This window comes from Harpia harpyja, chromosome W, assembly GCF_026419915.1.
Source record: "Harpia harpyja isolate bHarHar1 chromosome W, bHarHar1 primary haplotype, whole genome shotgun sequence".
Lineage (NCBI taxonomy): Eukaryota > Metazoa > Chordata > Aves > Accipitriformes > Accipitridae > Harpia > Harpia harpyja.
Window position 1 is genome coordinate 8837965 of NC_068968.1, and position 21687 is coordinate 8859651.

General features: G+C 42.1%; 1 protein-coding gene across 5 annotated transcripts in view; it reads left to right on the forward strand.

Moving 5' to 3' along the window:
• The window catches only part of LOC128136075 (transcription factor RFX3-like), a 172175-nt gene that overhangs the window by 137640 nt on the left and 12848 nt on the right, over window positions 1–21687 (forward strand). For 4 of the 5 annotated variants that reach the window (XM_052775164.1, XM_052775162.1, XM_052775165.1 and 1 more), the window contains 6 exons: window positions 1471–1592; window positions 2883–2995; window positions 3822–3937; window positions 4433–4587; window positions 19673–19770; window positions 20087–20236. In XM_052775164.1, the coding sequence (XP_052631124.1) occupies window positions 1471–1592; window positions 2883–2995; window positions 3822–3937; window positions 4433–4587; window positions 19673–19770; window positions 20087–20236 (754 nt within the window). Of the gene's footprint in view, window positions 1–1470; window positions 1593–2882; window positions 2996–3821; window positions 3938–4432; window positions 4588–19281; window positions 19355–19672; window positions 19771–20086; window positions 20237–21687 lie in introns of those variants that run through there. The other variant, XM_052775166.1, reaches the window with a different exon arrangement.

Consider the following 21687-nt stretch of genomic DNA (forward strand, 5'->3'; position numbering starts at 1 on the left):
AAGAAAAAACCCTAATACATTATTAGAGCTTAGTTTGGTTTATGTTTCTAAAGCCCTTAGAGTTTGTTTTTAGCAAACCAGAACAGTATAAGCCTTTCTTTTCAATGAAGAAGGCCTCTTGGCCCGATTAACATAAAGTATGATAACTTTAGGAATGTTAATACTTGGAAACAAAAACTTCTGTCATCATCTTAATCTAATATTTCTTGTATATCCCATGTCCTATGTTATTCTATAGTTAAATATGTCTGGAATGACCAGAAGCTTGGATGCTTGCTTCTTATGGGAGCTTTCTCATAAACTAAAATCTAAGTAGTTACATAGGGCATTCCTATTATCTGTTTAATAAGATCAAACTGAGAACATGCTCACAGCTGACTCAGCTGCTTCTTAAGAGGAGCATTTTCAGAGTGGAATTTGCTGACATTTCTAAAATTAATACAAAGCTTTATAATCTGCGCAGTGCAATTTCAAACTTGAGTGACAGTTCACATGCATTGCATTCTGCACCAAGGTTTCTCTAGTTTTCTTCTGGCTACAAGGCTATTTCAGAAGGACAAAGCTTCTGAGTTCTTATCACTAAGAGCTGGGGCAGAATTAATTTTCAGTTGTGTTGGAGATGGCAGGCAGAATCTTCAGCCTGTCAGTGTGATGGTCTTAATATCTGACCATCCAAACCAGGATTCCTATTTGTATCTTTGTCCTTTTTATTCTTTATAAATCTTTTGTGACTTGACTGATGAAGAGTTTAGAACAGAATAGTTCAGTTCAGTTCAGTTCAGTTAGAAGGGACCTACAATGGTCATCTAGTCCAACTGCCTGACCTCTTCAGGCCTGACCAAAAGTTAAAGCATGTTATTAAGGGCATTGTCCAAATACTTCTTAAACACTGACAGGCATGGGGCATCGACCACCTCTCTAGGAAGCCTGGTCTAGTGTTTGACCACTCTCTCTGTAAAGAAATGCTTCCTAATATCAAGTCTGAACGTCCCCTGGTTCAGCTACTTAGTTTAAGTCTACGTAGCCTTCTCAGACCTTCTGAGCTCATGAGAAGTTTGTTACATTTTAAACTTATTTAAATTCCTTTGTCTCCAAACAGATGCATGGCCCTTCTTAAGATGATTAAACCTTATTTTTGAGCTACTTGATTCCTGGGAAGGCAAGTCCTTTGGAAAAGGAAAGATTGTGTTTCTGTTTAGTGTAAATGAGCTTTAGGTCTTAGTGGTATATTTTTAAACTAAATTCCACAAGAAATTGGTAGTTGTGCTGTGATATCAGCTTTATGAATTTTATAATGCATTGCCAATGTTCTACCTTTCTCTACTACAATTATTCTGATGTTACTTTTTTCTTGTGTGTGAACTAGCAAAACTGTATATTGAGATAGAGAAATCAGGCAGAACAGAGTGTGATATTGCACTTACAAAACAGTGAACATAACAAATAATTTTGTATTTGATAATTTTGTAGGTACAAGCCTGTGCAGAAAGTGGATGGAGTTGCAGATGGTTTCACAGGAAGTGGTCAACAGACAGGCACATCTGCCGAACAAACTATAATTGCCCAAAGTCAGCATCATCAACAGTTTTTAGGTATGAAAAGATGTGTTATACTGTTGTATAAATAAAATAAACCCCATTATCACCATGAACATCAAGTCATACAAATACAATAATTATTTTAGTTATGTTGCCCTGTTTAAAACTCTCACTCAGAACAAAAAGATACTCATAGAAGCTATATGTTCTATGTTATAAGACTTCTGCAATATTTAATATGCATCATGCAGATATGAAAGAAAAAATGTGCAAAAATCTACTTGCGTGGTAGATTTAAAATATATTGCAATGCAGTTGTGATGAAGCATTTTATACAAAAATGCATACTGAAAATCTTTCCCTAAAAGCTCATTAATTTCCACTGGCTTCCCAATTTTTTGAATATGCACATAAATTGGGATTATATTTTTGCACTGCAGTTGTGTTGACCATTGACAAGAAGGTGTATTGATTTTGTGCTGCAATGTTATAAATGGAAAGAGCCAAATAGTTAAAACAAGAAACCTAAGGTTCATGTTTAAAAATGTGTATTTTGTGCATTCATTGATGTAACTAAGCATATTGATTTCTCAGTTGTGGAAGCAAATGGTAATTTATTAATTTGCTAATGTAAAAAAGCTTATTAAATGTGTTATTGTAATAATTGTACACTTAGTTTTGCGTTCATATATTGGGATTTTGAAGCACCACATCCTTTGGCCTAACATTGCTGTTACTGAAATCATTGGGAACCTTAGGCTATAGTTCACATGTTTTTGAATTTTCCCTTCCACTGTCCCCCCCGGATGACAGTGCATTTTTCCCCCCATACCAGTGTATCTCTTGGAAACATTAATGAGAAACAGTAAAAGCACATGTTGGCTACATTTGAAAGTCTTGTAAATTTCAAATAAATATATGCTGCTGAGTCTACTAAACCCTAACATGCATGACAATGCAAAAACTATTCAGTTGATCAAAACAAAAACTATTAAATTATATTAAACTCTCATGTACTGAAATGAATATTCTGCTTCATCCTGTCATATTCTGAAAATGTGTCTTAGCTTTTTTTATATACAGGTACAATATGTATGTGAAATAATTTTTATCTGCTATCTGTCAAGAATACTTTAACATCTCCTTTTGCTTAAAAAAATAGCTAGCTGGTTTGTTCACAATTTTATTGCAACTTTAAAATATATTAAATACAAAAGACATTCCTCTTGGGGCATTATGACCTTCTAACTTTATGTCTTTACATCATCCTTAAATGCTTTCTAATTAAACTGTAGTTGGCACCATTCACAATAGCTTTCTTCTGTTATCTTGTCATGGAAACAGATGCATCTCGAGTACTTCCAGAGTTTGGAGAAGTTGAAATATCTTCTCTTCCAGATGGTACTACCCTTGAGGACATAAAATCACTGCAGAGTCTTTATCGAGAGCACTGTGAGGTAAGAGAAAAGAGGTATTACACATAAATCATTCTTTGAAAATCCATGTCTTCTAGTGAGAATCAGTACAACAGGATGACTGACACAAAACACATTACAGCCAGCCTACTTGTATCTGATATGCTCCTCAAATATTTTGCTTATTCCATCGGAAGGGACATTTGCAAAAAGACTTCTCTGGAATTTCTCTCTTTACAGGGAAAGAAAATAACATGTAATAGAATACCGATACTGGAATGTAATCGTGTGTAGGTTTTGAGAATTTTAGATAAATTTAACTTTAGATAATATATATACAGAGTTTTGCTTTTGTTTATAGGAGTTGAAATCAGGTTAAATTATTATTTCTAATGTTTATGTTAAAAACAAACTTACTTTTTTCTTCAAGTTTTAAAGAAGAAGGTTGTTTAAGAACTTAAGGCCACATTTCATTTTGAATAATGTTTTTTAAAATTATTGTTGAAGGTGCTTTAAAACATGTAATGAAGTAACAAAATTCATGAAATAGCAGGTTTCCTTTGTGTTTGTAATAGTGTTAAAAGTTCTGTTTAGGTGAATTCAGCTGATATATGTGCTTAGGCTCCTTTCTGGAGGCTTCCCTGTATTTGCACTTGGCCTGATCTGAGTCTCTGCCCACACTAGTATGGACAGTTGGAAAATTTGTTGCTAAAAATTTATTAAAAAGGATATTATATTTTTATTTATAAACATACATTTTACTATTTTTTCCGCAAAATGACCAGGGGGAGCTATACCCCTGGGAGGAGTTGGGGGGGGGGGGGGAATGAGGTAGAAGACTATCTGCACTTGTTTTATATTTTTTTAGGCAATAGTGGATGTTGTTGTGAATCTTCAGTTTAGCTTGATAGAAAAATTGTGGCAAACTTTCTGGCGCTATTCTCCCTCTGCTCCAGCTGACGACACAGCTATTATTGAACTGAGGTCAGTAAATGTCTCTTTTTGTTTACTGTTCGCCATCATAATATAACAGCAGGAGTCAAATCAAAGAAAGTCTTAGTTTTACATATAGGCTAAGAATCTTTTCTGATATCAGTTTGTCAGGTTAAATTTGTGTTGTCTGCTATTTGACATATAGGCTGTTGGTATATGTCAAACTGCAGCCTTGAAATGATTGTATACATCTTCTATTTTTTCCTTTGTTTGGATGATTGAAGTCAAAGTATCTTTTCGCAATATACTGTCCAGTTCATTTAAATTACAAGGACCATTTTTAACATACCTCTGCATAATTTATGGGCTGGAGCAGAACTTTGGAGGCCATTTTTCCCCAGTTTCATATGAAGAAGTTAAAGAGTTTCAATTGGATATAACAGAGACATTTATAAAGTTTTTATTAAATAATCAATTTTTAAGTCCATTGTACTTTTCTTATCTGTATGTAAATGCATTTTCATTTGTTACATTTATTCACACCAGCAATCTGAGTGAAATAGAAAGTCGACTTCCAAAAGGAAAACTGATTACTTTGTGCAAAAATGAGTCTATTCTGAAATGGATGGGTAATTGTGACCATGTGATGTACCAGGCTTTGGTGGAGATCCTCATTCCTGATGTCCTTAGACCTATTCCTAGTAAGTTAAACACAGATAACATCTTATAAGACTGTGTTTTGTTTTGGTTTATGTGGTGATTTTTTTGTGCCTCACGTGAAACTTTTGGGAATGATTTAGAAGGATGTAAACATAGTGTGTGTCATATTTCCTTAATTCTATTGAGTAGGAAGGTGTACTAGAGTTGATGTAAGCACTGTATTTAAAGAAAAGGAGACTGGATATTTCACTGCATTTAGGAAAGTCTCCAGAAGTTTTAAGAATATATTTCCCTATGGAATATGCTTTTGTCACTGAAAATTCTAAGTTTTTATTAATTTCAAGATAAAAATGGGTTCCTTTACATACTGGCTCTAGTCTACCCGACAGCTGTGAATGCGCTATGGCTCTGAGCCTGAGTCCGTTAATATCAGACAGTCTTTCCGCCAACTTCAGTAGGCTTTAGTTTGAGTTTTACATATAAAAGTTTTAGTTGTTAAAAAAGCAAAATGTATATGCTTTGTCATTTCATTTTTGGATAATTAAACATTTATGTATTATCAGTGGCTACTAAAACCTTATTAGTTTTGATACCTATTAAACCAACATAACACTGTCAAACACTTTGTCTTGTTTATTATTCCATTCTACTATACTTTCTGTTCTATTTACAGTATGAAGGACTCATCAATCAATTCTAGTATTATGGTCAACTGACCATTATCAGGAATAGATCTTTCTTTTCAAATTTGATTTTACAGTATTCATCATTGCTCAAGCACGGTATTTTTTTATGGCTGCTTTTGGTAGTAAATGATTTTAAATTGATTTCCAGGAAGGATAAATTCCTTCCTAAAAAATGTATTGCATGTTTTGTATGTTGTGTTAAATATTAAAAAGTAATTATAATTACATATATATAAAAAACAATATATAATATTAAAAGAAATTATAAAAGAAATACTAGGAACCAAGAGGGAAGAAACACCTGTGAAATGCCTCAAAGGAATTAGGCTGTGTTCCTCTAAAAAGGTGACAAGGTTGATAGGCCCACTAAAGTGCCTCTATAGCAATGCACGCAGCATGGGTAACAAACAGGAAAAGATGGAAGCCACTGTGCACCTGGAAAGCTATGATTTAATCGCTAACACTGAAACTTGGTGGGACGAATCGCACAACTGGAGCACTGCAATCGATGGCGATAAACTGTTCAGATGGCACAGGCAAGGAAGGAGGGCGGGGGGGGTGCCCTCTATGTAAAAAAATGGATTGACTGCACAGAGCTGTCTGAAAAACAGCGATGAACAGGTTGAGAGCTTATGGGTAAAAATAAGGGAAAAGCCAACAAAGGAAACCTCGTGGCTGGTGTTTACTACAGGCCACCTGATCAAGGGCAGGATGTCGATGAAGCATTCTTACTTCAACTACAGGAAGCATCACGCTAGCGGGCTCTGATCCTCCTGGGGGACTTCAATCAACCTGACACTGGCAACCTCTCTTCCCACATCTGTCAAGAAGCTGGTCCTCAAGGCAGGGACTGGGGGAATGAAGTTCCTCCCATCATAGGAGAAGATCAGGTTTGAGACCACCTGAGGAACCTGAGCATACGCAAGTCCATGGGACCCGACGAGATGCATGCCAGGGTCCTGAGGGAATTGGCTGATGTAGCTGCTAAGCCATTCTCCATTATATTTGAAAAGCCATGGCAGTCAGACTACGTCCCCGGTGACTGGAAAAAGGGAAACATTGCACCCGGTTTTAAAAAGGGTAGAAAGGAGGACCCTGGGAACTACTGACCACTCGGCCTCACCTCTGTGCCTTGGAAGATCATGGAGCAGATGCTCCCGGAAGATATGTCGAAACATATGGAAGACAGGGAGGCGATTACAGACAGCCAACATGGCTTCACCAAGGGCAAACTGTGCCTGACTAATCTAGTGTCCTTCTACGATGGAGTGACTGCATCGGTGGACAAGGGAAGAGCTATGGTTGTCATCTACCTGGACTTCTGTAAGGCGTTTGATACGGTCCCCCACAACATTCTGGCTGCTAAATTGGAGAGGTACAGGTTTGATGGATGGAACTGGCTGGATGGCTAAGGAACTGGCTGGATGGCGACATCCGAAGAGTTACAGTCAATGGCTCAGTGTCCAAGTGGAAACCAGTGACGAGTGGTGTCCCTCAGGGGTCTGTATTGGGACCAATACTGTTTAATATCTTCATCAGCGACACAGACAGTGGGATTGAGTGCACCCTCAGCAAGTTTGCAGATGACACTAAGCTGAGTGATGCAGTTGATTTGCTAGAGGGAAGGGATGGCTTCCAGAGGGACCTTGAGAGGCTCGAGAAGTGGGCCCATGCAAACCTCATGAAGTTCAACAAGGCCAAGTGCAAGGTCCTGCACCTGGGTCAGGGCAATCCCCAGTATCAATACAGACTGGGGATGAATGGATTGAGAGCAGCCCTGCGGAGAAGGACTTGGGGGTACTGGTGGGCAAAAAATTGGACATGAGCCAGCAACGTGCACTCGCAGCTCAGAAAGCCAATCGCATCCTGGGCTGCATCAGAAGAAGCGTGGCCAACAGGTCAATTCTCCCCCTCTATTCCGTTCTCGTGAGACCCCACCTGGAGTACTGCATCCAGATCTGGGGCATCCAGTTCTGTTTGAGCGGGTCCAGAGGAGGGCCACAAAAATGATCAGAGGGCTGGAACACCTCTTCTATGAGGAAAGGCTGAGAGAGTTGGGGATGTTCAGCCTGGAGAAGAGAAGGCCCCGGGGATACCTTATTGCAGCCTTTCAATATATAAAGGGGACAGAGAGAGACTTTTTTACCAGGGCCTGTAGTGACAGGACAAGGGGCAATGGTTGAAAACTGAAAGATGGTAGATTCAGATTCAGATTTAGGGCTCAGGAGCATATCTGAAATGCTTGTGCACTAACGCACGCAGTATGAGAAACAAACAGGATGAACTGGAAGCACAGAACTATGATATCATTGGTATTAGTGAGACTTGGTGGAATGAGTCCCATGACTGGAGTGCTGGGATGGAGGGCTACAGGCTGTTCAGGAGGGACAGGCGAGGTGGAGGTGTCACACTATATGTAAGGGAGAGGCTTGATTGTACAGCCCTTACAGTTAGTGGTGATGTGGTGGAGAGCCTCTGGGTGAGGATTAGGGGGATGGAAAACAAAGGAGATGTTGTAGTGGGCGTCTACTACCAATTGCCCAGCCAGGATGATAGCACTGATGAGTTATTCTATAGGCAATTAGGAGAAATCTCTGGATCAGTAGCCCTTGTCCTTATGAGATATTCCAACTTCCAGGACATCAACTGGGAATATCGTACTGCTGCGACGAGCAGGTCTTGGAAATTCTTGAAGTTTGTGGGAGATAATGTCTTGTCAGAAGTACTCCGTGAGCCAACTAGGAAAGATGCCCTCCTAGACTTGTTGTTTGTGAATAGAGAAGGACTCGCGGGGGATGTGATGGTAGGTGGCTGTCTTGGCCACAGTGATCATGAAATGGTTGAGTTTAAAATTTTCAGTGTAATGAGATAAAAGGTGAGCAGCGTTGCTACCCTGGACTTCAAGAGAGCAAACTTTAAGCTATTCAGGGAGCTGCTTAGCAGAGTACCCTGGGAATCTGCTTTTGAGGGCTTAGGAGTGCATGAGTGCTGGTCAGTTTTTAAGAAGCACCGGAGCAGGCAACCCCCTTGTGTCACAAGTCAAGCAAGCAGGGCAGAAGACCAGCTTGGCTGAACAGGGAACTCCTCGTGGAGCTCAGGAGGAAAAAGAAATTGTATGATCTCTGGAAGCGAGGTCAGGCTTTGCAGGAAGATTACAGAGCTGTGATTTGTATATGCAGGGAGAAGACACAAAAGGCCAAAGCTCAATTAGAGTTGAAACTGGCCAGTGTTGTGTCAGACAACACGAAAGGCTTTTTTAAGTACGTTAATAGCAAGAGGAGGTCTAAGGAAAACATTGGACCAATACTTGTTGAAGATGGTCACCTGACAAATAGGGATGAAGAAAAAGCGGAGGCATTCAATGCTTTTTTTTTGCCTCAGTCTTTAATAATACGGATAGTCCTTGGGCTGCCCGGTCCCCTGAGTCGGAGGACCATGACTGCGGGAACAGTGACTTTCCATTTGTGGACACTGAAATTGTAAGGGACCAGCTGTATCAGCTGAATGTTCACAAGTCCATGGGGCCTGATGGGATTCATCCCAGAGTACTGAAGGAGATAGAGGATGTTATGGCAGGACCCCTCTTGATCATCTACCAAAGGTCTTGGGAGTCTGGGGAGGTCCCTGCTGACTGGAAGCTAGCCAATGTTATTCCAATTTACAAAAAGGGCGTGAGGGAAGACCCAGGGAACTACAGACCTGTTAGTCTAACCTCAGTTCCTGGAAAAATTATGGAGAAGATCATACTGGGTGCTATTGAAAGGCATTTAAAGAATAATGCAGTCCTCAGGCACAGTCAACATGGGTTCACAAAGGGAAAGTCCTGTCTAATTTGATCTCCTTCTATGATAAGGTCACCTGCCTAGTGGATGAAGGGAAGGCGGTCTTTCTGGATTTCAGTAAGGCTTTTGGTACTGTCCCTCACAGCATCCTTCTGGACAAGTTGTCCAACTGTGAGATGAGCAGGTTCACGGTGCGCTGGGTGAAGAACTGCCTGAATGGCAGGGCTCAAAGGGTTGTAGGGAATGGGGCTGCATCTGGCTGGCAACCGGTCACCAGCGGTGTTCCTCAGGGCTCAATTCCAGGGCCAGTTCTGTTCAATATTTTTATCAGTGATCTAGATTCAGGAGTTGAATGCACCATTAGCAAGTTTGCTGACGATACCAAATTGGGAGGTGCTGTTGACTCTCTTGAGGGACAAGAGGCCTTGCAGAGGGATCTGGATAGATTGGAGCAGAGGGATCTGGATAGATTGGAGCATTGGGCAATCATTAATGGCATGAAATTTAACAAGTCCAAATGCCGGATTCCGCACCTGTGACAGAGTAATGCCGGGCACAAGTATAAATTGGGAGATGAGTGGCTGGAGAGCAGCCCTGCAGAAAGGGATCTGGGGGTGCTGGTTGACAGCAGGCTCAATATGAGTCAGCAGTGTGCCCTGGCAGCCAAGAGGGCAAACCGCATCCTGGGGTGCATTAGGAGCAACCTGATCTAGTGAAAGGGGTCCCTGCCCATGGCAGGGGTTTGGACCTTTAAAGGTCCCTTCCGACCCAAACCATATGATGATTCCATGATGATGATGATCAAGAGAGCTATGGCCCCTCCAACTACTAATGCTAGGACCCTCACTCACTCCTGTAGCTGACACCACAGGCCCCAGGGTGCCTACACCCCCCAGTCTGACTCCAGTAGCTGGGCACCAAATTTCATTCACACACACACAGAGGTATCACCAGCAGCTGGCATCTGTTCCTTGCAGTACACATACACAAGGGACAGAGAGTGAGATTAAGCAGAGCAATAGTTAAGAAAAGATTTTAAAAGAAAATATAAGAAAATAGGACAGACTGCAATGATCAGGCACAGGGCTCAGCCAGACAAGCGTACTGACTGGTCCCGTCTTACCCGTGACTGGCCCGTTTTATCCCCCTTTCTGTCTGTCCCCCCTCTTTGTTTCTCCCTGCTTCCCCTTCCCCCTGCAAGTCCCTTTGTCAGTTTGTATAGTTCTATCAATTCCCGCATCCCTCCCAGTTTGGTGTCTGGGATCCCCCCTGGTTTAATATCTTATCAGTTGCAAAGTTCAGGTTGATCTTCCTGGAAGTGGTGCCTGTAGTTTAAATTCCTTCCTAAAACATTTATTGCATGTTTTGTATGTTGTGTTAAATATTAAAAAGAAATTTCCTATTTACAATCCAGTATAATCCTTGTAAATACTAAGTTTTATATCCTTTCTGTGGACCAAACAATAGTCAATTTATAAAGTTGGATTAATATTTTAAGACATAGAGCCTCAGCTATCCTTGTAGCTAGAAAAGCTATTTTTGATACTGTAAATGACACCTTCTGCCATGGTGACTTCAAGTGTAATCACAGAACCATAGAACAGTTGAGTAGTTGAGGTTGGAAGGGATCTCTGGAGACTGTCTAGTCCAAACCCCTTCCCAACCCCTGCTCAAAGCAGGATCAACCAGAGCAAGTTGCTCAGGACATTGTCCAGTCAGGTTTTGAATATCTCCAAGGATGGAGACTCCACAACCTCTCTGGGCGATCTGGTCCAGTGTTTGACCACCCTTAAGAGTAAAAAAGATTTTTCTTCAGTTTAAACGGAATTTCCTATGTTTCAATTTGTGCCCATTCCCTCTTGTCCTGTTACTGGGCACCACTGCGAAGAGTTTGGCTCCATCTTCAATACACCCTCCCATCAGGTATTTAGACACATTGATAAGATCCTTCCTGAGCCTTCTCTTTTCCAGGCTAAACAATCCCAGCTCTCTCAGCATCTCCTCCTATGGGAAATGCTCCGATCCCTTCATCACTGCAGTGGCTCTTCGCTGAACTTGCTACAGTATGTCCATGTCTTTCTTGTACTGGGGAGCCTAGAACTGGACACAGGACTCCAGGTGTGGCCTCACCAGTGCTGAGTAGAGAGAAAGGATCACCTCCCTCAACCTCCTGTCAACACTGTTCCTAATGCAGCTCAGGATACTATTGGCCTCCTTTGCTGCAAGGGCACGTTACCGGCTCACATTCAGCTGCTTGTCCACCAGGACCCCCATGTCCTTCTCTGCAAAGCTGCTTTCCAGCCAGTCAGCCCCTAGCCTGTACTGGTGCATCGTGTTATTCCTCCCCAGGGGCAGGACTTGGCATTTCCCTTTGTTGGACTGCACAAGGTTCCTGTCTGCCCATTTCTCCAGCCTGTCGAGGTCCCTCTGAATGGCACAACAGCCATCTGGTCTATCAACCACTCCTCCCAATTCTGTATCATCTGCAAACCTGCTGAGGGTGCACTCTGTCACATCGTCCAGGTCATTAATGAAGTTGTTAAACAGTATTGGCCTGAGGATCAACCCTGGGGGACACCACTAGAGGCTGGCCTCCAGCTAGACTTTATGCTTCTGATCACAACCGTCTGGGCCTGGCAGTTCAGCCGGTTTTCAGTCCACCTCACTGTCCATTTATCTAACCTGTACTTTGTCAGCTTGTCTATGAGGATGTTATGCGAGACAGTGTCGAAAGCCTTGCTAAAGTCAAGATAAACAGCATCCGCTGCTCTCCCCTCGTCCACCAAGCTAGTTGACTCATTGCAGAAGCCTTATCATATTGGTCAGGCATGATTTCCCATTCCTAAATCCATGCTGATTCCTACCAAGCACCTTCTTTGGAAATGGCTTGCAGGATTATTTTCTCCATCATCTTCCCAGGAATAGAGGTGAGGCTGACCAGCCTGTAGTTCCCCAGATCCTCCTTCTTGCCCTTCTTGAAGATTGGAGTGTCATTTGCTTTCTTCCAGTCCTCAGGAACCTCCCCTGATCACCATGACCGTTCAAAGATAATTGAGAGTGGCCTCGCAATGACATCAGCCAGCTCCCTCAGCACTCATGGGTGCATCCCATCAGGTCCCATCTCCAATTTGTTTAAACGCTTCCCTAACTGGGTCCTCCTCTACTGAGGAGAATTCTTCCTTGCTGCAGACTTTCCCTCTGGTCTCAGAGGCCTGGGATTCCTGAAGGCAATCCTTACCAGTAAAGACTCAGGTGTAGAAGGCATTCGGTACCTCGGCCTTTCCCATGTCCTTTGTCATCAGGTTCCCTGCCCCATTCAGCAGCAGGCCCACATTTTCTCTGGTCTTCATTTTGCTGCTGATGTACCAGTAGAAGCCCTTAATATCCCTCGCCAGTTTCAACTCCAGGTGGGCTTTGGCTTTCCTAACCCCATCTCTGCACACTTGGACAGTGTCTCTGCATTCCTCCTGGGTCACTCGCCCCTTTTTCCAGCTCCTGTATGCTTCCTTTTCATGTTTGAGTTTAGTCGGGAGCTCCTTGTTCGTCCATGCAGACCTGTCACCTTTGCTCGATTTCCTGCTCATTGTGATGGACCATTCTTGAGCTTGGAGGAGGTGATCCCTGAATATCAAACGGGTCTCCTAGACCCCCTCTGCTCTCCAGGACTGTCTCCCATGGGATTCTTCCCAGCAGGTCCCTGCACAGGCCAAAGTCTGCTCTCCTGAAGTTTGGAGTTGTGATCCTGCCATTTGCCTCGTTCCCTCCTCTCAGTATTCTCAACTCCGCCATCTCATGGTCAATGCAGCCTAGGCTGCCCCCCAACCTTCACATCGCCAACCAGTTTGTAAGAATTGTAAGAAAAGCTTCCTTGTTTGTATGAATTGCGTCCAGCAGAGCGTCTCTCCTTCAGCCCTGTTTTGCTGATGACAATCTCTCTCTTTTCCATAACACCCTGCACCCTTTGCTTGCCAACCCATTCCACCACTCCCTCACTTGATTGTGGGTCGTCATCTCCCTCCCCTGTCATTTCTAGTTTAAAGTTCTCCTCACCAGGTTGGCCAGCCTGTTGGTAAAGATGGTTTTGCCCCACTTGGTCAGGTGGATCCCATCTGTCTCTAGCAGAGAGAGATCTAGCAGATCTTCAGTCCTTAAAGAAGGGTCCCCATGGTCATAAAATACAAATACCGATTGTCATCGCCAGCTGGGCAACCAACTGTTGACCCACAGGATCCTTCCATTCCTCCTCAAGCCCTCGCTTCTCACTGGAAAGATCAAGGAGAACACTACCTGGGCCCCCATCCCCTTGACCATTGCCTCCAGATGCATGTGGTCACACTTGATATGCTCCAGGTCTCCTCTGGCAGTATCATTGGTGCCCATGTGAAGATTCGCAAGGAGTAATAGTCTGAGGGTCAGACAAACCTTGGCAGTATCTCCACAGCATCCCAGATCCAACCCCCAGCAAGCAGTAAACCTCCCAACACAGCAGGTCAGGTCAGCAGATGTGGGCCCCCACCCCCTACAGCATGGAGTCTCCCACTATTATCACTTGCCACTTCCTTCTGGTGCTGCTGCATGGCTCAGGCTTAGCTAGCTCGGATGCTTCATTGGACAGAGTTCCCGGACCCTCATCTGCTGCAAGGGTACTGAACCTGTTCTTTAGTTGGAGATATGCAGGTGGAGCAGGAGCCTTCTTCCTGTTGCCAGAAGTCACAAGCTTCCAGCCTTTGCCGTTTCCTAACCCAATAAGCACAGACCACCTGATCCTCCTTCAATACAGCTGAGGGTTCAGGCTGCAGGGTCCTGAAAGAGATCCGGTTGATCTCTTTCTCACTATCTCTGATACCACGCAGTCTACTGACCTCTTCCTGTACCTCCTTGGCAACACAGATCCTGTACCACTGCACGCCTTCTGCAGGCAAGGAAACTATCTCCCTCTGCCCCAGCCCCAGTGAGAGACCCCAGGCACTCGCTGTACTGAGAGCTGCATCCTCCCTCGGGAGTTCAGTCTGGATTGAGGCCTCTGACATTATAGGGATAGTTGCTCCGATGGCTGGAGGTGGTGCCCTGTGACACATTAACACCATTGCTCAGGACATGGATGCTGTTCTCTGCAAAGTTTCTGGGCCCCCTTCTGAGCAAAGTGCTGCATCTGTTGGCTACCTCTGTTAGCTGTGCCGTAAGAAGCAACTCAGGAAACTATTTGCAAGTACTGCTTTGTAGAAATACCCCATCATAGGCAGGTTTCTTTTTTTCTGGATAATCAGAAAGCTACCAACAGCAGCTGGCCAAAAAAATGGGAAAATGTGTTTAATAATTCTATGAGTTTCATCTTTCTTTTCCTGATTTTCAGTATTCGATGGGGGGGGGGGGGGAAATCCCCAAAACCTACTCTGTTACATAACTTCCTAATAAATATTACCATAAAAGAAATTAACAGTGAGGAAAAACTTTTTGAAAAACAAGCTCCAAGTAAAATTTGGTCAGTTGAAATTTTTGTGAAAACTTTTTAGTGCCCACAAAACAAATGAAAAACTACTGTGTAGGAAAAAGCCAAATTTCTTTGTTTAAAAAGAAGTCAAACACTCTATACTTGAGTCGGGAGTAAAGTTGATTATTATCTAATGATTCTAGCAAAAGACCAGAGCCGCTGTATATTACTGGCAATAGACCCTTTCCCCTGAGAATGGCCTTTTTATCTCTTCACAAGTGACAGGATGGACAGTAACAAACTTGTTTGGGAGTTCCTATTCCAGGCAGAGAAGTTATGTTCAAAATATTTTTCACATTGTATTTCTCAATTTCAGCAATTACAAGTACCGGAAAGACTGCAAAATCTTGTTATTTGTGAGATTTGTGTAGGGGAGAGATTTCAGATGAGAACCCAAGCTTTTTGAATGCTTATCCAAAAATAAATGTTCTCCTTGTAACTTTTTTTTGCTACATCATTTAATGTGTGTTTAGTAACACTTTACAAACTATCAGAATGAACTTAGGCCATTTATTTTGCACCAGATTGTTCTTAAGATTCTCTGGAAGAGGATTTTGGCAATTCTGATGATAGCCAGATCACCTTGAAGAATGTTTGGAGCATGTAGGTGCTTAGGCTTTTGGTAATGGCTGGGTATGTTAACCACTATTTTCAGGACAGAGGACAACAAAATTTTTTAATTTAATGTATCATTTTCAGAGCTCATTAGAAATTTGTGATCACTCTATACATCACTGTCCTCTAATAATATAGTGTTTAGCTAGAAAGAGGGAATATTATTTCTTCATAGCTAAAGACTGTTTTGTTTTGTTTTTTAAATCAGGATGACACTGAGCTGCTTCTTTCCACACTTATTTTTTTAAAACAGATCATCCTCTAATACAGTGGGGTGAAAAAGATCTTATGTTAGGTGTTTTACATAGCATTTGTCCAGAAAAAAAAAAATATTTTCCTTAAAGAACTAAATATCATTGACACATTATTTACAGTATTCCTTATACTTTGACTTTATCTTATTCTGCGGCTAATAAATTAACATGAGTGAATGCTTAGCTAATTAGTAAGTGCATACAAAAATGTTTATGTAGAAGCATAAGTGGGTTAGATGATTGACAGCGCAAAAGAGCATTTGTTCTTTGCCTGGAAACCTCAAGAAAGAAAGAAAAAAAAAAAAGACAGAAAAGCCTGTTCCATAGAGCTAATACAGAAGTTTTATAAATCAAAATTAATTTTCAGATGAGCATCCACATTTGGGGGCAGTTACATAAACTAGTTATTACTACAAATTTGAAGAAAAGGATGCTGTGAAAAATAAAATATTTTTCTTTTTAAGCAAATTGGCTAACTTTGCTAGCAGAAATTCTTAATTACAGGATTCATCGAGTACTCAAGTTGAAGAAGGGCATTTCTCATATTAGGTGACTTCCATTAACCATTAATTCTTACTCCACCAAACATGATGTTTTGCCTCATAAACAAAATCCAGTCTTTACTTGGACTGTTTCTTCTTAGATGTAGTGGAAAAAAAAAAAAATCACTTAAAGATAATATGATTTCCCTTTTCTAGTTTTTTCTTCTCCATTACTGTAGCAGCATTTGTTCTCCACCACCAAGATTTCACAGTAGTAAGAGCAATCCTACCTTCTGTTAGTTAAACACATTCTTATATATTGCATATTGATGCTGTCTTTGAACACTGCACATCATTGCATTTTGTTCTTCAGAACTAAAATAAACAGCGTGTTGGCAATGGTTCAGGGTACTTCGAGCTTACTTGAGGAAACTGCAGTATTGCAATTATTGCCATTTCCTGCAGGGTTTTGCTCTTCAAAAGCACTTAGGCAAAAATTGAAGGTGGAAAATTCATGATGGAAGTTTTCAGGAGATAGGAAACAATTGTTGCAATTACTAATGTACCTGTAGGAATGCCAAAAAGAATTTTCATTGCTGATCATAAGTTTCTTGAAAGGGTCTTAGGTGAAGTGGTCAGTTCTGTTTGTTAAATCAGAAACTAAGTAATTGTTACATAATATAGAATCAAAGAATAATTCAGGTTGGAAGGGACCTCAGGAGGTCTCTAGTCCAACCTCCTGCTCAAAGCATGGTCAATGCTGAATTCAGACCAGTTTGCTCAGGGCTTTACCCAGTCAGGTCTTGAAAACATATAAGGACAGAAACTACACAAACCTCTCTGGGCAACCAGTTGCACTGCTTAACTGTCCTCCTCGGTTGCTTGTGCCCTACTTCGTTGTCCCTCTAGCAGATATTGGGGTTGTTCAAATCTCTCATGAGAACCAGAGCCTGTGAACACGAGGCTTATTCCAGTTGCCTGAAGACGACCTGTATTGGCTTTACATGGCAAGGTTTTGATAGAGGTGGGGGGTGCAGGGATGGCTTCTATGAGAAGACACCAGAAGCTGTCCCCATGTCAGAAAGAGCCAGTTTCAGCCGGCTCCAAGATGGACCCACTGCTGGCCAAAGTCTGAGCCAATCAGAGACGGTGGTAGCGCCTCTGTGATAACATATTTAAGAAGAGGTAAAAACTGCTGCTGCACAACAGCAGCTGGGAGAGAGGAGTGAGAATATGTGAGAGAAACAACCCTGCAGACACCAAGGTCAGTGAAGAAGGAGGGGGGGAGGAGGTGCTCCAGGTGCCGGAGCAGAGATTCCCCTGCAGCCCGTGGTGAAGACCATGGTGAAGCACATTGTCACCCTGCAGCCCATGGAGGACCCCACATGAGAGCAGGTGGATGTGCCCTGAAGGAAGCTGTGACCCCATGGAGAGCCCATGCTAGAGCAGACTCCTGGCAGGAATGGTGGCCCTGTGGAGAGGAGCCCATGCTGAAGCAGGTTCCTGTCAGGACCTGTGTCCCAGTGGGGAGACCCACACTGGAGCAGTCCGTTCTTGAAGGACTGCACCCTGTGGAAAGGACCCATGCTGGAGCAGTTCATGAAGAACTGCAGCCCGTGGGAAGGACTCACGTTGGAGAAGGTCGTGAAGGACTGTCTCCTGTGGGTGGGACCCCACACTTGGAGCAGGGGAAGAGCATGAGGAGGAAGGAAAGGCAGAGACAAAGCATTATGAACTGACCGCAACCCCTATTCCCCGTCCCCCTGCACCGCTCAGGAGGAGGAGGTAGAAGAGTTGGGAGTGAAGTTGAGCCTGGGAAGAAGAGAGGGGTGGGGGGAAGGTGTTTTTAGATTTGCTCCTATTCCTCATTATCCTACTCTGTTTAATTGGCAATAAATTAAATTAACCTTCCCCAAGCTGAGTCTGTTTTGCCTGTGACAGTAATTGGTGAGCGATCTCCCTGTCTTTATCTCGACCCATGAGCTTTTCATCGCATTTTTCTCCCCCCGTCCGGTTGAGAAGGGGGAGTGATAGAGCAGCTTGGTGGGCACCTGGCAGCCAGCCAAGGTCAACCCACCACAAGACTTCATCTACTTCTTCCTGATCAGGCAGTCTGTATCAGATACCCACAACATCACCCACGTTGGTATGTCATCTAACCCAGACCCTTAAGCTCTCAACTGGCTTATCATCCATCCCTAGGCAAAGCTTCATGCATTCCAGCTCCTCTTTCATATAGAGCGCCTTCTTGGCTTGTTTTCCCTAAAGATTCTGTATCCATCCATTGCAGCACTCCAGTTGTATGAGCCATCCCACAATATCTGTGATCCCTGAGATCGTAGCCCTGCAAATGCTCACAGGCTTCTAATTCCTCCTATTTTTCCCCATGTTGCGTGCATAAGTGTGCAGGCACTTCAGAGAGGCACCCAGTCGTACCAATTTCCCCAAAAGGGCATGAAAGTTTTCCCATAACACTGATCTCCTGACACTTCCTTAGTTATGTGCGTATGCTTGAAGTGGTCCACTTTCAACATGGTTTTGTTGATTATGAGGTCCCTCCTGTTTACCCCACATCCTTTGCTTGCCCATCCAGTCTATGACTTCCTCACTTGACTGTTGGTCATCCCTTCCCCATCATTCCTAGTGTAAAGCTCTCCTTACCAGGTCGGCCAGTCTGTTGGCAAAACTGTTTGTGCCCCACTTGGACATGTGGATCCTGTCTCTCCCTATCACACAGTCCTCCATCCTCAAAGAGGATCCCATGGTCATAGTGGCAAAAAGTCTAGTTGGAGGCCAGTGACTAGCAGTGTACCCCAGAGGTCAAGACTGGGTCCAATACTGTTCAACGTCTTCATTAGTGATCTGGATGATGGGGCAGAGCGCACCCTCAGCAAGCTCGCTGATGACACAAAACTGGGAAGAGTGGCTGATACATCACAGGGTTGTGCTGCCATCCAGAGGGACCTCAAAAGGCTGGAGAAATGGGCTGACAGAAACCTCATGCAGTCCAACAAAGGGAAATGCCAAGTCCTGCCCCTGGGGAGGAACAACCCCACGCACCGGTACATGCCAGGGGGGCCAGCCAGCTGGAAAGCAGCTTTGCAGAGAAGGACATAGAGGTCCTGGTGGACACCAAGTTGAACATGAGCCAGCAGTGTGCCCTTGCCACAAAGAGGGCTAATGGTATCCTGGGCTGCATTAGGCAAAGTATTGCCAGTAGGTCCAGGTAGGTGATCCTTCCCCTTTATTCAGCACCAGTTCAGTACTGTGTACCTGGAGTCCTGTGTCCAGTTCTAGGCTCCCCAGTACAAGAGAGACATGGACATACTGGAGAGAGTCCAATGACAGGCCATGAATTGCCACTGCTTAACTGTCCTCAAAGTGAAAAAATTTCTCCTATCAAGTCACGACTTCTCTTTTTTCAGTTTATGCCTGGTGTCTATCACCCTCCTGCCATGCATCATTGTGAAGAGTCTGACTCCGTCTTCTTGATACCTTGTAGGTATTGAAAGGCTTCTTTTAGGTCCCCCCTAAACTTTCTCTTTTCCAGGCTGAGCAAACCTAGTTCCCTCAGCCTCTCCTCATAAGGTATGTGCTCCAGCCCCCTGACCATGTCAGTGGCCCTCTACTGAACTTGCTCCAGTTTATCAACATCCTTCTTGTACTGGGAGGGATCCGAACCTAGACTGGATAAGTCTCTGAGCCAATAAATGCAGCAGAATTCAATGTGGAATATTTAAATACTGAGGATGCAAAAGGTTTCAAGAGAGGCATCTTGCCATCTTTTTCATTTTATTTTTATTCTTTAATGTTTAGGTGCCTTGACCCAAGCCATTCGCAATTTTGCAAAAAGCCTTGAAGGTTGGCTTTCCAGTGCCATGAACAATATTCCACAGAGAATGATACAAACCAAGGTAAACAAAGTTTACTGCAGTTTTTGTCACTTTATGCAATTGTACACTAGATGTCTTTTAAGATCTAAAAGTAGCAGCATTTTAACCTTTATGCTAAATGTCATATTTAGGTTGAACTTCAAACATGAAACATGGGATTGGAAATAACTTTGTTTTGCCAAAAAAAATTAATAGGAAAAACTGTATTTGTTCCATTATATGTGAATTGCAATATCTGAGGGCTCATAAATTAATACAGCAATTTTAAAATTAAAATAGACAAAACAGAAGACTTGTTGATAATACAATGTGTTAAGATAAATGGATTTCTTCATAGGTTGCCGCTGTAAGTGCCTTTGCCCAGACTTTGAGAAGATACACATCTCTTAATCACCTGGCTCAGGCAGCACGGGCTGTGCTTCAGAACACTTCTCAGATCAACCAGATGCTCAGTGATCTCAACCGTGTTGATTTTGCCAATGTACAGGTAGCTGTGGCTTTAAAAAACAGACTTTTAAAAAAATTGTTATTTCCTCCCAGATTTTTTATTCTTATTGTTAGTTCTTATTATTCCATCAAGAAAGCAAAGTGGGAACATTTTGCTGATTTTTATACATGCAGTGATTCAGCTGAAACTTTCCAGCTTACACTTTGGCCGTAAGGAAAATAAAAACCTCATAACCATTATCTATTTCCATTTTCTCTGAAGGCTGCTTATCTTTCAGACCATGCATTCTGCCAATTTTTATTTAATGCAGATGAAAGTGTAGAGTACATGTGTTCTTAGAATGAACAGCATGAACAATGCCTGAAGATGAAATCTTGGACATAGCATAGCTTCTGTTCTTCCATAAAAAAATATTGAACATACAGCACTATTTATAGTACAGATTGTTTCATTACATTTATTTTTATTTCAAAGACAATATCATTAGTATACTTTCTTCAACTGTTTGTGTTTACATTTCCAACCTTTTCTAAGTAACTGGTTAGAACTAGTTTCCAGTTATCTGTAAAACATCAATTTATTATTTTTCATTAGGTTTAGAAAAAGGTTTACCTTTTACCTGTTTCTTCTCCTTAGAAGAAACAACTTTTTTTTTTCCTGTTGCTCAACTAACTGACATGGCCCAGATTACTGGTATTCATACATTTGTCTTCTTTCATGAGCAAATATTTTAACATATTTTCTCTTAACACAAGTTCAGAAGTTTACTAGCAACAGTTAAATTCTTTTTGCTTGTTGCAAAGACCTTTGAATAAATAAAATTTAACACAGATATAGTTATATTGCATAATGGTGTGTAAACTACCTAAGATTTAGTATGTGACCAAATATATGGTATATTAAATATTGTTCTGTGGTAAGATATAAGGTCTATGAATGTTGAGATGTTAACTTGGCATGTGATAGCTAGAGTTTAAGAATATGGCCTATATTAAATCGATATTGTTTTTCTCTAACTTCCATTTAACAGAAGTGCCTTATTGGTCTTATTTAAACTTTAAAAAGTAATATAATCACATTCTATGATAATACTGTGAATTGCTCATTATTGTACATGGACTGTGTTTGTCCAATTGTGTGCTATTTATATTACTCATTAAGCAAGGTGTAATATATTGCAGACTATGGATAAACACAACAATCATTTTTTGCCTATAAAACAAAGCTCTTTTTAAGCAAGGTGATTAAAAAATGTAACAGAAATTGTATTTGGTCTTAACTCCTGCAAAGCAATAGGAACCATGGTACTTCGGTTCCTCTTTATTTCTTTCTCTCTCAACTTCCATTTGACTGCCCTTTCCACTCCTTGTTCCTGTAGTCCCAAGCCTGATAATTCCTGAAACTTTTACTAGAAAAATTATGAATGAGGGAAGTTGAAAATTCTTTCATGAAAATTAATATGGAACATTGCAATGTATTTGTATTTTTCC